The sequence below is a fragment of the Chrysemys picta genome, chromosome 11, assembly GCF_011386835.1.
Source record: "Chrysemys picta bellii isolate R12L10 chromosome 11, ASM1138683v2, whole genome shotgun sequence".
NCBI lineage: Eukaryota > Metazoa > Chordata > Testudines > Emydidae > Chrysemys > Chrysemys picta.
In genome coordinates, this window is record NC_088801.1 from 37938641 (window position 1) to 37955156 (window position 16516).

The window sequence follows — 16516 nt, forward strand, 5'->3', positions numbered from 1 at the left end:
CCAGGCCTGTGCACAATTAGTAGGGTTGAAAATAAACACAGAGAAAATGAAAGCCATGGCCCTGAGAACCAACACACAACAAGAAATACCACAAAAAGAAGAATGACATTGACAGTAACTTTTCCTCTCCTGACCTCTCCAAAAAAATCCTGCTCTAAGCAAAGCTTCCTATAACCTGAGAGGGAAGACAAGCCAAATGATTCCAGGAAGTCCTCTAAGGATCTTGCTATGCTAATCAAATTTCCCTCTAGGCATTCAGATAGGATGGTGATGTGTGACAGTACAAAACCCTACAATGGATTACATGCTGTTGTCCTTGGGAGGCACATTATCTGGGATATTCAGATAACAATGATGCGTGGGTTCCCACTTGTCTAAGTCTTAAATTTTAACAAATAAATAATTTTTTAAAACTTTAAAACTTTTTCCATATGTATTGAGTCTTCATATTTTATGGTTTGAAAGCATAAAAAAATAACTACATATAATCACTGTGGATCAGTGATCCACTGGAACAATATAAATGCAAAGTAAAGAGAAAAAATGCAGGACATTTATTAAAATTCATTTTATTAATTAGATTATATTAATTTGCGTATAAGCATTTTGTTTATGCATTTATATAAGACCAGGTTATGACCCATCCTGCATGACTGTGCAATGGAATAAATGGGTGTAATAAAGTATGGTGCCCCTTTACTCCCCTGTATCAGCTACTCATACAACAGGTAGCTGTGTAAGGGGGGTTGAGCAGCACAGAGCTATTACATTCCCCACCACCACCATCCTGCACAACAACATGCTACCCCTTGCAAGGGGGTTGTGGCAAAGTCGTGAGTATGTGATGTGATATAAAGGATTTCTTGGCTTGAGTATGGGATGACCACATTACTCATGAGTGGTAAAGTAACTGAATGCAATTAAAAGATACAAAGTTGTTTATTCTACTGAAGTAATTCATTGGTGGTTGTAGATTAACTATATGGGAACTGAAATGTTGCAATGTTTTCTGGCTTACCCATTAAAGTGCACTGATTTGCTGTGAACATTTTCATTCAAAGTGTCCCCAAGCTCCTACATGTAACTGTGAGAAAGGGGAAAGAGGCCTTCCTGGCCCTGCCGTAAGTAGCTGTCATTTCTCATTTTCCTTCTGTCTTAGTGAATAACGCATAACGTAATTTGCGATTAGATTTGTTCTAGACATTTTGATTAATCCTCTGAATCTGATCCATGAGACACAAAGTTAGAGCTATAAGTATTTCTTTGTACTTACACTGTGTGGAAGTGTCAGATCAATGAGAAACGTGCGGAGAGCTTGCCTGCTATTCATGAGCTCCTCCTGTGACATTCTCTCTAAAAGGGAACAGCTGTGTGATTTACGATCTGCCAGAGATCTTCTTTGGTCATAGCAGATGTACCAACCCCTCTCCTCGCCCTTCCCCCCCAAAAAAACCCAAAAAAACAAAAAACAAAAAAACTTGTTTAGAGGGCAAAAAGGAGGCTCCATCTCTATGGAAGTGCAGAGCTATTCTACTGATTCAGTCTGACAGCCAGACCAGATGACTCTCATTAGCTCCAAATCAGGAGTATAAAAAACTGAGATACTTTGAGGCAAGAGATAAAGAGAGAAAAGGAGAGAAAGGAAATCCTGGAGGGTGAACTGGCTTGAGGTAAGTGTAGAGAAGAGTGGGCTTTCTTTGGAGAGTACATAGAACTAGACCCTCCAAGCAAAGATGCAGGATTGTTTCATTACCAGTCCTGATGAACTAAACTGCAGGGTTTAGCTGTCAAACTGAATCTTGAAGCCTTTGAACACCCCAATATTATACTAATTAAAATCAAACTGAAGTATAAAAGGATTCTATATTACTTGCCCAAGGTCTCAGAGTCTGACGCAGAGTTAGGAATAGAACCCAGCAGTCTTGACTACTTTTTTTCAGTCGACCTGTTAAAAACACTAAACTTTACTGCCTCTGCTTTCTATAGAATAACACTCTTAGTTTTAGCTTAAGTTACAATAAGATATCACTACCTGAAGAAATGGGTATCTTTTATATGAAGCCATACATTTCAAAAAGTTCAGTACAAACATGCATCATTTAACAGTGCTAAAATGAACAACTGTGACCGCTACAAAAACATCTTCATCTGTTTTTCAGATTAAATCAGTCCTAGGTGCTTTACAGAAATGTTAAGAAGAAAACAGGTTTTCTGTGGCAGTGGGCGTGTCACTCGCAGACATGCTGTTTGACATCTGTGATGATTACACTGATTTGTTTAATGTACAGGAAACAAATGACCAAAATATAATTCCTAAAGCACTGCATATGCTGCCAAATAAAATCATTTTATTTAATAACTCCTTTTGCGGTGAAGTTACTTGAACCTGTCTGAAAGTACTGAATGATTTATACAGAATTTGGGATGTGGGGCATATGATATGTGACTGTTTTATTACATAACTTTTTGTGTGTGCTGTTTTTAGGGAAAAAAGGGTCGTCCAGGTGATGATGGGGGTCCTGGCCAGAAAGGAGTAAAGGTGGCATGACTTTTTAAAGATTTAGTAAAAACATCCAATATTTTCATTTGAACTGAAAGAATAATAATGTATGTACTTAGCATTTATGAACTGGGATAGTTCATCTAAGTTATTTAGTCTTCCCTTTCTCTTGAAGGGAAATACACATTAATGTAATTTGCAAACAGAACTTCTATATTAGTATCTTGCATATAATATAATTAAAACTTTGGAAGCGGGAGCTGGTATGCATCCTTTACTATGTACCAAATTATACTAAAGAGAACAATGTAAGTACAGTTTAAAACATTACATTTTCCTTGTTTCACTGATCTTGATGTTGGATTCTTCATAGGGGGAGGCAGGTCTCAATGGAATTCCAGGAAAAGATGGAACAGAGGTAAAAAGGAAATCAGTATTTTCTCTATTCATTACATTGTTCATTTACTTCAAGGAAGTTATCCCATGTTTGCAATAAACATTACAATAGCCAAGCAGAGTTTTCAGTTCCAGTTCATCATCCAGTGATTCATTAACACAAGAAATAAAAGAGTTAGAAAAACTAAAAAGGAGTATTGTTGTTTAAAGAATGTGTTTAACTCTTATTTAAAAGTAATGGGAGTCCACAACTACACACTTCCATTGGGGTTATATACTCCCCTCAAATGGTTTAGTCTTTTATATTTGATATATTCAGTTTACAATGTAATGCAGATAGCACTGGCTATCTTCCTTGTTAGGAATTGAAGAAAATTGATTTAGGGAAGCAAAGGGACAGAAAAAGAAAAGTATGGCCAACAGAGTTAAGAACAATAAGAATGAGGATTTTTTAAGTATATTAGGAACAAAAAGAATCCTAACTATGGTATTGGTCCATTACTAAATGGAAATGGTAGGATTACCAATAATAATCCAGAAAAGACAGAAGTATTCAATACCTATTTCAGTTCTGTATTTGGGGAAAAACAGAAGACATCATCACAGGATATGACTAACACTCTTTCCATTCTACTAGTATTTCAGGAGGATGTTAAACAGGAGCTATTAAGTTAGACATTTTAAAAATCACCAAGTCCAGATAACTTGCATCCAAGAATTTGTAAAGGGCTGACTGAGGAGCTTGCAGGACCATTAATGGTGATTTTCAATAAGTCTTAGAACCCTAGGAAAATTCCAGAGAGCTGGAAGAAAGCTAATATTGTGCAATATTTTAAAAGGATAACTGAGATGACCCGGAATTTATAGGCCTGTCAGTCTGACATCGATCATAGGCAAGATAATGGAGCAGCTAATACGGGACTCAAGTAATAAAGTATTAAAGGAAAGTAATATAATTAATACAAATCAACATGAGTTTATGGAAAATAGATCCTGTCAAACTAACTTGATATCTTTTTTTGATGAGATTACATGTTTGGTAGATAAAGGTAATAGTTGATGTAATATACTTAGATTTCTCTAAGGTGCTTGACTTGGTTCTGCATGACATTTTGATTACAAAACTAGAACAATATAAAATTAATAGGGCACATATTAAGTGGATTAGTGGCCTACTAACTAACAGAGGCTCTTAAGCACAATGGATAGTGCACTGGCTTTCTAGAGCTGAGAGGGTATTCAAAGGATGCGGATTTGAATCCCATCAGAGTTAGGCTTCTTTTTGGACAGGGTCACCAGCCTGGCCTGGATGGGGAGCAGCTTTAGACATGAAATTTATTGATTTTAGTAAGACTTTTGACATAGTCCCACGTCATTCTATAAGCAAACTAAAGAAATGTAGTCAAGAATAAATTAATATAAGGTGGGTGAAAATGGATTGAAAGACCATACTCAAAAAGTAGCAATCCATGGTTCGCTGACAAACTGGGGAGAGGTATTTAGTCGGGTCCCACAGGGGTCAGTCCTGTCCAGTACTATTCAATATTTCCATTAATGACTTGAATAATGGAGTGGAGAATATGCTTATAAAATTTGTGGATGACACCAAACTGGGAGGGTTTGCAAACACTTTGGAGGACAGCATAAGAATTAAAAATGACCTTGATAAATTGCAGAATTGGTCTAAAATCAACAAGATAAAATTCAATAAAGATAAGTTCAAAGTTCTTAGGAAGGAAAAACTATAAAATAGGGAATTACTGGCTAGGTGGTAGTACTGATAAAGATCTGAGGATTATAGTGGATCACAAATTGAATGAGAGAGTCAACAGTAGCTATTATCATTCTGGGATGTATTAACAGGAGTGTTGTATGTAAGACATGGGAAGTAACTGTCCCATTCTACTCAGTTTTGGTGAGGCCTCAGCTGGAATATTGTGTCCAGTTCTGGACAACAAACTTTAGGAAAGATGGGGACAAATTGGAGAGAGACCAGAGGAGAGCACCAAAAATGATAAAAGGTTTAGAAAACCTGATCTATGAAGAAAGGTTAAAGAAAATGGACATGTTTAGACTTGAGAAGAGAATACTGAGGAAGGACCTGACAATCTTCAGATATTTTAAGGGCTGTTATAAAGAGGATGATGATCAATTGTTCTGCATATTCATGAAGGTAGGAGAAGAAGTAATAGGCTTAATCTGCAGCAAGGAAGATTTAGGTTAGATATTAGGAAAAACTTTTTAACAATAAGGATAGTTAAGCTCTGGAATAAACTTCCAAGAGAGGTTGTGGAATCCCCATTACTGGAAGTTTTTAAGAACTTGTTCCACAAATACCTGTCTGGGATGGTCTAGGTATACTTCGTCCTGCCTCAGCACAAGGAGCTGGATTAGATGACCTCTTGAGGTCTCTTTCTGCCCTACATTTCTATGATTGATCTCAAAATGTAATTGTACATGGGGAATCATCAATGAGCAGGGTCATTTCTAGTGGGATCCTGCAGGGATCAGTTCTTGGCCCTATGTTAGTTAACATTTTTATCAATAACCTTGAAGAAAACATAAAATCATCACTGATAAAGTTTGCAGAGGACACAAAAATCAGGGGAGTGATAAGTTTTCTGCTGTTAGATTCAGAGATTTTTGAGGCCATAAGGAACCATTTTGACCATCTACTCTAACTTCCTGTGAAACACAGGCCCAATTGCTTTAAAAGACAACCTAATATATTAAATAGGAGGAAAATATTACTTTTCCATTTAAATATTGCTATAGTTGGCATAGGGGAAGTATGTGATCATAAATGGCAGTGGCGGTAGTGCTTGTGACTGTGAATGTGAGGGAAGGTGATCTGCAAAACACTGTGGTACAGTCTATGAAAATGTTTGAGAATTCCTGTTATAATGAGTTATCAACATTTACCAATAACATAGTTGTCACAATGTCCCTGATCCAGCCACATGACTGACATGTTTTCATTGAATCAGTGAGATTCCACACAGCCGTTGGGGTCTACACAGACAGATATCCTTGCAGGACTGGAAACCTGATTTACAATGGAAAGAAGAATATCTGCATTGTTTCATTTTGTCACCTGTAGTTATTAACAGTGGGTTCAGCTTTGTAGCCTTTCCACTCATACAACTGTCATACAAGGATTGTAAAAACAAAAATACAGCAGTTCTTTCAGAGCTGCACTGTTGTGTGCAGGGCACTGAACATTTTCCCCCATGCTGAGTTTCCTCCAGTTTTTAAAAAAGTTTTGCAACAAGTCTCAAACTTTGATGTCCTCACTATGCCCACACCACCTCTACCTTTCCAGAAATATGCTTACATTTACGGGAGCGTCAACCTTACCTCTAGAGCTCAAGCCTTTGTATAATTAAAATCTCAGTTTAAAATTGCATTGACATAGGGTATTTTGTACATATAATAATATATATTATTGTAGCTAGCTGTCATATACACAGCCATATTGCCTCCTCAATCAGAGATCCAGTGTTGTAGCTGAATGTTTATTAGAAATTTTATGTTTTTTATATAAAGACTATGGAGTTGCAGCTTGTGTAATAGTGTCACAATTAATTTACTTAAATCAGGTTGAAATGTCTTCCAATTTTCTTTGTTTCTTTTCCCAGGGAAAATCTGGCTACAAAGGAGAAAAGGTATGATTTTCAGTAGGAACATTTATTGACATGTTGGTATTGTCTTTTAGATATACACGTCAACATATTTGGTTGGCTGTTCATGAAAAATTATAGCATTTGGGACATGTGTTCCAGCAGGAAGATGTAATGAATAAAAATATCCTTGTAATGCTAAGTAAACTTTTTGAATATTTATGGTTTATTTTCTAAGGGGGAAAGAGGTGACTGTGGCACTCCAGGGATAAAAGGTGACAGAGTAAGTATCTATCTGCTTATTATACTTTAGGGAAAACATTGTTTTTCTCCTAATGTACAGGGAAATGGAGTATGGAGAAGTTATGGGACACAGTTGCCTGAGATTTAAAATGTGGTATCCCTGAATAATGCACATTGTGGTAGATTTAGTGTAAATGTTATTTATAAAGCTGAGGGAGAATACAGTTGACAAATTTTAAGGTCAATCAAATAAAGATAAACTGAACAAAGGTAATTTTTCAATAATTATTCCAGCTGCTCTTATATTTTAGTGCTGTTGCATTTAAGGCACAAGCCTACTTCCACTTCAGACACTGGCAAGACTCTCATTGACTTTGGCAGGAGCAGAATCAAGCCCACTTTTAAAGGGGGAAGATGGACTGAGGGATGTATGACTATGAAAATAAAAACCAAGATTTTAATTCCAGCAATGGGCTTGAAGGTTCAGTGTATGGTAGTTGTAAACATGTTTAATTAAATAGATGTAAAACTTGACCATGCAGGATCCTGGTATCTGACTTCAAATTCATTCTCATACTATAATTTAACTACTATACTGTATCCCAGTTTTCATATTTATGCAATACTTTCTTGCAAGTTGTTGACTTCTTGATTTCTTTTCTTGATGTTCTTTGTACTATATTTTAATGTATCCAAATATATTTTAGAAGTTTTAGATTTTTCTAGGCACTTTTTTCTTCTTGCTTTTCAGGGTCCAGAAGGTCCAGTTGGTCACACAGGATTAAGAGGTCTACAGGTAACAAACAGCACAGACATACTTTGCTTCCTTGGTGCTTTGCAAAGCTTTGAAATCACTTTAGTTCAGTATATGGCCCAGCTGAGGTGCCTCAGGTGCTTAGACTTCTAGAGCCAGTCCCATTCAAAATATTCCATGTCTAACACACTTATCCTCTTTCATTGCAACATTGACAGGGATTTTTGGAGTTCAATGTAGACAACTGAATATTTTCGTTCTCTGATTATTGACTAGCAGAAACGGTAGAGTATGCAGGAGAAGAGACCCCACAGCAATGGAAAAACTGCTGTTGTCATGTCTGATGCTGTGGGCAATACTTAGCATATATTTATTCATGAATTGGGGCCTCAGGTAGTTTGGCCTAATTAGCGTATAGATCCCTGCTGTACATCGGAGACTTTGTTCCCCCCTGAAAATGTGTTTATTTTAAATTTAATATTTTAAGGATTGATTTCACACATTTGTATCATTTGTCTAATTCAGAGTGTCATATTCCGCATCTCTAGGATGGCAGAATAATTTGACCTTGTCACCTTGTACTTCCTTAAGGAAAAAACTCTAAGTCACTTCTGGGGCCCAATTCTGTTCTCCCTACTTGGGCAAAATGCCTGGGGTGTAATCCTGGCCCCATGGGAAAGCAAAACTCCCATTGATTGCAACAGGACCAGGATTTCATCCTCATTGTCTTCATTGATCCGAATAAGGAGCAGGTGACTAAACCCTTGATTAGGCAGAAGATGAAAATATGCAACAAGTTTTAGTAAACAGAAAGTATATAAAATGTTAGGCCTACCAACCACTGTCCCTTCATAACCGAGTAGTTGATTTAAGAAGTAATATAGGAAAAGAAATAACACTGATAACTTAACAACATAGAGCCTTATCCTTTAGGAGCACTGGGCAATGGACTGTTGAAATAAATGAGTGCACTAGTGAGATGTAACCCATATAAATCAAAGCAATTGGCTCAGCCATCCTCAGCTGATGGAAACTGGCATAGGTCCATTGAAGTCAATGGAGCTACGAAAGTCAGTGAAGCTATGCAGATTTATACCTGCTGAAGATCTAGCCCATGTTTTCTAACAGGGATTGAAAGTCATGTACATTGATAAATCATACTCCCATATTATGAAGGAATTAAAACAATCCAGAATATTGCCAGTTTGCACATTTTGGATCAGTTCTGTTCCCACTGGATGCAATGAGGTTTTGTGACTTAAAATGGCCTGTTCTTGTACCTATTGTTTTAGAAGAATCTGTCATATAAGCAAACTTGTTATAGTGCATCATAAAAATCAATAACAAAAATCAGAACATCTTTATGCAAAATATGCAACCAAAGAAAGTCAAAGTTACACATTTTAAACAGATCAAATTTGCCATAACACCCTTTTACTGGGAGCAGTGTTTTGTAAAAGAACCCCCAAACCATAGGTGCTGAAACTAGGGATGTGGGGGTGCTGCCGCACCCCCTGTCTTGAAGTAGTTTCCATTATATACAGGGTTTACAATTTGGTTCAATGGCTCTCAGCATCCCCACTATAAAACCTGTTTCAGCACCCCTACCCCAAACCCTACATGATTAATACCTAGAGGAGCTTCCAGTATTGTCATTGTTGCAGTGATGATGTAGGTAAATTCTGATGACTGTTTACTTTTATTCTGCTTAAGAAAGAGCCAAGTGCTGTCCTCAGACGCTTACACACCACTAGCTGCATTCTTGCATACAAGGGCAGAATTTAAATTGTGTTTAGTTTTGAAGTGTTTCTGACAAAGATTTTCATGTGGATTGCAGGAAATTATTGCTTGTTTCTCAAAAACCCCTTGCTCTGAAAGCCTGGAAAATTCTGATAAAAACATTTGTGTTTTAACAGGGTTCCCAAGGGCTACCCGGAGACCAAGGGCCTGAAGGTGTGCAAGGATCAAAGGCAAGAATAAAAAGATCTCCTCTTTTTTAAGGTTAAAAGACACATACAGTTATCCATACCACAATAATGCTCTTCCCCACTTTCACTTTTCACTTCTGTTCAAGGGGTTTGGCTAAATGGGGACCGCAAGTAATTCATCTATCCAATATCCCTGCAAGTTACCTAGCAAAATCTATTACTCTACTCCTGGTGTTTACTACACTAGATTCAGCTGGACATTGTCTCTTCAGCATAGTGACTTATATCCCATTCTTCTAGTACTTGAACACTTGAAGTGCAGTATTACTCCAAAAATTATTTGTTGTCTCTTACCACTTGATGTATCAGATGTGTTCAATTTAGAAAACAACATGTTTTACTTGTAAGTGCCAATCATGGAAATTCAGCCTGGGATCTGAAAGCCAAACTGTGTTCCTTTTGGATTGTACATTCTTATTAGTAATACTAATTCTGGCACTGGATTGTATTGAATAATCTTGTTGATTATGCATGAAAAGGGATCAAATCCATTTTGTTCTCCCATAGCTGAATTGGCTCCACAATGCCAACAAGAAGTAAAAATCAAATCAGAACTTACATGTGTCAGTAAGGTAAACAAATCAGACTTGGAATCTGCACCGTGAACAGATACATTGAATAAGAAGGTGCTATTTTTACATTATCAGTCTTTTGACCTTTCACAGGAACTCTTTTAGGGTAATATCACAAATTCCCTTCTCTTCCCTTTGGATCACCACTAACAAGATGGATGCTTTTAAGTTTCTGACACAAATGTGTTATTTATTGGGTCCTCTCCATCAGTTCACCAGTATGACTCTGTGCTACAACATACAACTGGAAGTAAACTTTCCCTTTATTCTACTCTCCAGGGACGTAAAAGGCAAGATCTCACAATCCTGAGATTCTGTATCCCCTGGCCCCTGCCAGCCTCCTCCCTTGCACTTCCTTCTGCCCTTTAGCTGTTGATGGGTTGATAGTTCTCATTAGCTCATCAGCCTCCTGACTAAGTAAGCCATTGAACATCCCATTCCCCCCAGTTAAATCCACTCCAAGGGGGAATAGCTAGTACCTTAGTACTAAGAGTCCTGGGTCAGCTCTAGACTCCCAGCACTGTGTCACAGGCAGAGACTGAGCCCGATTCAAAAAGATTTCTGACATTTATATGGATAAGAATATCTAGAGCTGTTTATAATTAATTATGATAACAACGTTGGAGGGAATATTGAACTTCATGCTTCAGGGTGTAATCCTATCCCTGTCAATTACAGATCAGATGAGAACTAATGACGGGAGCAAATTATCCCACATCTATCTCCTGTGGGATTCTCACACCTTCCTCTGAAGCATCTGGTACTGGCCATTCTCAGAAAAAAATATACTGGACTAGATGGACTACAGGTCTGATCCAGTATGGCAGTTCCTATGTTTCTAGGACTCCAGTCTTCCGCAGAGCTACCAATCCTGCAGTTAGGGGTTACATTGTCACCATTTAAGTCAATGGGACTTTTTGCCAGTGACAGCAACAGGAGCAAGATCAAGTCCTTAAATGTAGGCTTGAAGACAAGTATAAAAATAGGCAGGTTAGCAGTGGGAGTTAAGCACCAAAATATTTTTTAAAATCTGGTCCTTGAGTGTTAAGTACTATGGGCCTGATCCAAAGCCGACTGACGTCAGTAAGTGCCTTTCCGTATACCTCAATGGGCTTTGGATCAGACCTCTAAATTTCAAGGTTCAGTCATTTAATTAACTAACTTTTAAGTTAGAAACTTGTGGGTATACAGGGTTTCTGAGTATAATCCATAAACAATACTGGGAAAGTGCCCTCTTTTGCCTAGTGCTTCATCCCTTTTCTAATGCTAACATTTTGTGGACCAAGTTTTCTTTTCACTATATAAATCCAAAATGCTAAATTCTGGCTTTTATTACCAGAAGCACTCAGCACTCTTTAAAATAACAAGACTGGGGCACAGAAGTAATAAAAGCAAGAAGATTCAGAATTAAAGCTACCACAGTGTCACTGAATCATAAATGTTAGAAATAAGAAAGAGCTCTTAGGGCTAAACCTGCATATCCTTACCTACATGAGTAAGCCTGAATCATGTAAAATCCCACTGACTTCAGTGGCTCGACTCCTGTGAGAAAGAATGACCAGCTCAAGACCCAGGTAATCTAATCTATTTCACTACCATTTTGTTTTTTTCTAATGCCTTTTGAAATCCCATTTTGACCCATGTGCCTGAATCTAGCTGCCAGGGCTTGCATCACCAGGGCAGGAAATAGCTAGCTTTTTACACAGAATGACTTAAAAGGGCCTGGGGAGAAGGCAATGGATTGGGTCACCAACAATGTAATATAACACCAGTGGGTTTGAATTATTTAATTCCTAACAGGAGAAACAAAAGAACATTGTGATTAATATTCAAAATTTGTTCTTTTTAGACAAATTGCATGAGTCTGGTTCCTCTAGTAACCTACAAAGCTTTGAAATGTTTTAAAAGCAAAATTGTTTCCTTTTTATTTTTTAAAAAGGGTGAAAGAGGCCTCCCTGGGCCCCCTGGATTGACTGGAGAAACTGGAATAGGATTGCCTGGCCCAAAGGTAAAAATGCTAGTCATACAGTATACTGTGCATGCCTTTGTAAAAGAACAAAAGCAACAGCAGCTGAATATATAAATCTTTCATATATCATTGGATTAAGTACAATAAACGTTAAGATTGTGATACCTGCAAAGTTATTCAAAATGTTCATAGATTAAAACAACAAAAACCAACCACCACTTTATAGTAAAACCAGGGAGTACATGCCTAATTGAATATAGAGACACACATATTGTCAAACAAAATAATATTTTGTTCTGAACACACTTGGTCGTCCAGATAGTTGGCACAAAGAATATGAGCTTACTGTAAACAAAATGTTGCCTTCTGAATAAGGGCTATATCTGGTTTATACTGTACTAGGATTGCTATCACCATCTCGTTCTAGAGCAAACATTGTAGTCTCTCAGCTGCTGAAACTCTGCTGAGTTAAGGTTCACAAGGATTCTCCATTCAGTTATTTTGTCAATTATCTGTCATCAAAAATCATAATTTAAAAATGTTAATATCAAACACAGACTTACCAAAAAAATCATAGCGCATGCTGTGTCTTATGCATACGTGTAGGTCTGAATCATGGTCCAAATTTAATTTCAAGCTTCAGTTTCAAAAACATGTTTGAAAATGGAGTTTATATAAGGAAAAACATTTTTTCTAAAATAAAAGCAAAGCAATGCTGTGGCAGATATTGCAATCATATGCAATATCTTTGGGAACCATATTGTACTAAGTCTATGAATGGTTTATGTAGGATTGTGTTCTGGTCCATGGGGGAGGGTTACCACAGCTCCTCCAGGTACTAAAAATCAGTGAGAGATTTAGTTTGTGTTTCACCTTAATCACAACTCTAAAGAGGTACCACCTTCTGGAGTGGTTTGCATATACTGATTCAGACTGGGTTTTCCAGAGACTAGAAGACAAAGGAAGGATGTTTGATATAAAAGGATGAGCTTGAATTGACACAGGGCCTTCGTTCTGATCCAGAAAACAGACAGGGCCTTCTGTCCAAGAGCCCCAACCTTTGCAGAAGGGTTGAAAAGAGTTTGACCAACCAGGGCCCCATAAGGTTGATGGGTGACCTCTGGTAAGCTTTTAGAATGCGCATAGGAACTTTTATTGTTTTTTTTTTATTATGTTCTCTCTCTAATGTTTTACCTTAAGAATAAAGGTGCTTGCTTAGAAAGCAATGGATGGTAACTTGTAACTGCTGGCAATACACTGGTCTTAGCCCTTAGAGAGTAAGCAAAGCACAGGCACTGGCCCTAGGCAGCTGGGGATATTGCAGTGTAAGGCAGGGAGCTGTGCAGCCTTAAAATGCCAGTCAGGAGGGAGAGAGACACGGGACTCTCCCCAAGAGCGATGACTGCTGGGATCCAGAAACCTTAAGTGGGTGTCTGGCTGTCAGTTACATATGTTAGAGGTGGTTCTAAGCAAGTCAGAATAAGAACTGATAGATGGTTATAAGTAAGGGTACGATTTGATCATGGAGGTCACAGATTCCATGACTTTAACAGATGTCCACAAATTCTTCAGCTTCAATCCCCTGCAGCAGTGCTTGGACTTCAGCTTCAGCCCCACTGTGATCATACCCTGATTTTGTACATTTTTACCATGACTGTTCCAAGAATTTTGCCTAATTTTACCATGACAAAATCATATCCATAGTTATAAGCCATGGTTATAAGCAAGCTATTGATGTATCTACTGGGTCTTATGTGTTGCCAGGGAGGTGAGAAACTTAGGATTTGCCTCACTTATATTCAGGTAGATTAAATGCCCAAACAAAGGATACCTGATTTAAAAGTGTTTATATATCGTGCGAATACCAATACATAAAAAACAAGCTTTTAAAAATATGTCTTTGTTGGAAGGGTGACATTGGCTTGACAGGAAGACCAGGCCCTGTTGGCCCACCTGGAGCTGGTGAGCCAGGACTACCGGTATGTTCTGTGTTTGAGAGCTGAGAGAGGGAAGCCCTCTGAAGGCCCACATGTTAACAAGTACTTGCATGCTAAATTATGCCAACTCTTTTCATCTTTAGACTAGTTCTCTCTTATACACATGAACTTGTCTATGACTTTCATCACCCTTGGTTGTTTGAAGAACCTATCTTGAATTCCTTATTTTAAACTGTGCTCCCTAAAAATCATAATTTGGCCAGCAAAATCAATGACTGATGAAGAAAAAACCCACGCATGACTGGGTTTGTAGGGTTATCAATGAGGAATCCTGCCCTTTCCTCTACATATCTTCTTACTTGTAAATTGAGAACACTTGAGGCAAACCTGGGGCCCACTTTACCATTTTTCAGAGTCACTTTTCAGAGTAGAACCAATCTTCAGAGTCAAGTACAATCCCTTTTCCAAATCAGTGTGGTTTAGAAAGCTGTTCAATGTACTCTGGGCTAAATTCTCTTCAGTTCAATGAGGTTGTACCACTGTAGCCGTGATATAGTCCAGGATTATTCAGAAGTAGCTTTTCCCCCATGAACAGGCAGAAATTTATAAGAATTATTTCATACAACATTTTCTCTTTAAAATGAGAAAGCTATATTTGATGAGAAATAGACTGACCTCAGCCCAGCTTAAAAAGAAATTCATTCAGAAGAATGAGTGCTTCTTGCTGAAGGGTTCTGAATCCACAGAGTAAGCAGCTTTACTAAATTACACACTAGTGACAGTCGATCAGTAAAGGTACGAAGATTCCCCCTTCATCACCTGGGCTAGTTACCCATATTGCAGGAAGCTACATGGGAAAGAGCAGCCTCTGTGGAGGTCATACATCCCCTATTATAAGCATGTGGACGAGAAGAGGTGGTGAATGGACGGAGACTTGGCTGTATCCCCATATGCCAACCACCATAGCTGCACCAGTGCACCAGGAGACATACAATGTACTAGGTATGGGACTGACGTCACTCAGGGTATCCTAGTACAGAGAAGAGGAGTTGTAAGCAGATTATGGCAACAATGCATTGACCTATACATGCGACTCCTGGCAAAACAATAATAGAACTCTCTGCTCAATTTTTGTCTCAGGGCCAGATTCATGCTCCATGCTCAAAGTTCTCACTGGGAATGCCACACTGGAGGCACAGCAGAATCAATGCCCTCAATCTTTTGAGGGTCCCTCCTTTCTTTTTCAGGTCCTACTTGCTTTACAATCATTATTTAACAATAAACTATCTCCAGCCCTCTATAAACTGTAAACTCTTCTGGCAAATCGTAATTCTGGTAAAAAATTTTGGAAACCCGAAAAAAAATTACAAAATTGAAATGCACAACTGTTTGAAGGGGAGTTTCCTTTTTATTATTGAAGGCAGTAGGATTTTCTCCACCTAAAAATTAAGTATAGTTCTGAAGCTGTACACAGGACCCTCTCCAACTACAGTTAGCTTCTATGGATTCTAATTTACTGACGTATTGAAATCTGTCATTCTGTGCCTGCCACTTTCCCAGAATAAAGTTGAGAGGCAGACAGACGCAGGGAGCCACTGTATAGCAGGCCTAATATATGAAGATTCTGGACCTGTCTTTAGCACAAATCTTTGCCCACTCATATTTGCTAGACTATGCTCCCACTAGCAAGTATGCTGTTTTGTTCATACCACAGTCGTAAACTTCACGTAAACCTTCTTCCACATTATTTTGTGTGGCCTTTAATCTGGTTCTCTCTGCATAGTATATTATGCTCAAATGCTAATAAGCATTAATAATAATTTCCAAAATGAACCAAAGGATGGGGAGGGAAGAATTAAGAAGACGAGTAAAGAGAAGGAATTTTCAATGACTCATAAGTAAGCCACTAAGATAATCCTATATAGCATGTCATAGCTGCAGGCCAGAATGCTTTCTTTGTTGATTTATTGTGACTATCACGTTACCGTATTATTTTGAACAGGTTATAACTATGTACCAATTCAAAGAGGTGTTTAAAAACCAACAGCAAGACTTATTGCTCTGTTATCACTTTGAATAGTTGATATATTTTCTAGGCTGTTTTAAATTTATTTTAACAGGGGCCTCAAGGACCTCAAGGGATTCAAGGAGAAAGAGGGTCACCAGGTGAAGGGCTTCCAGGACCAAAGGTACCGTAACAGATAGTATATAAGGCCCGATCCTGATCCCATTTAAACCAGTGACCCACTTTCCATTTACTTCAGTGCATACAGGATCAGACCTATGGCAAAAAAATTAGCTAGTCAGATTAACCTGCAAACTAACCCTCTGGGGCAAATAGGCCGCTCAGTTAAACTAGTACAAATTCACTGAAGCCAGTGGCTCAGAATGTTACCTCTAATCAGAGCTGGCCTTTGAGGCCTCCATAGCCTGTGGCCTCTCCCTCCTGCTTTGGGGGACCTTAAAAGGGGAAAAAATTGGAGCTTTAATTTTAAAATAGCCTCTTGCACCTTACCTTGGAATATAGTCTTGAAAAC

At 38.1% G+C, this 16516-nt stretch overlaps 1 protein-coding gene across 4 annotated transcripts in view; it reads left to right on the plus strand.

Annotated features, from left to right (window-relative positions):
* The window catches only part of LOC101943187 (collagen alpha-1(XXVIII) chain-like), a 68786-nt gene that overhangs the window by 7966 nt on the left and 44304 nt on the right, over positions 1-16516 (plus strand). For all 4 annotated transcript variants that reach the window (XM_024114835.3, XM_065560726.1, XM_065560727.1 and 1 more), the window contains 10 exons: positions 1062-1121; positions 2486-2539; positions 2874-2918; positions 6535-6561; positions 6755-6799; positions 7511-7555; positions 9430-9483; positions 12013-12081; positions 13953-14021; positions 16100-16168. In XM_024114835.3, the coding sequence (XP_023970603.2) occupies positions 1062-1121; positions 2486-2539; positions 2874-2918; positions 6535-6561; positions 6755-6799; positions 7511-7555; positions 9430-9483; positions 12013-12081; positions 13953-14021; positions 16100-16168 (537 nt within the window). The remainder of the gene's footprint in view (positions 1-1061; positions 1122-2485; positions 2540-2873; positions 2919-6534; positions 6562-6754; positions 6800-7510; positions 7556-9429; positions 9484-12012; positions 12082-13952; positions 14022-16099; positions 16169-16516) is intronic.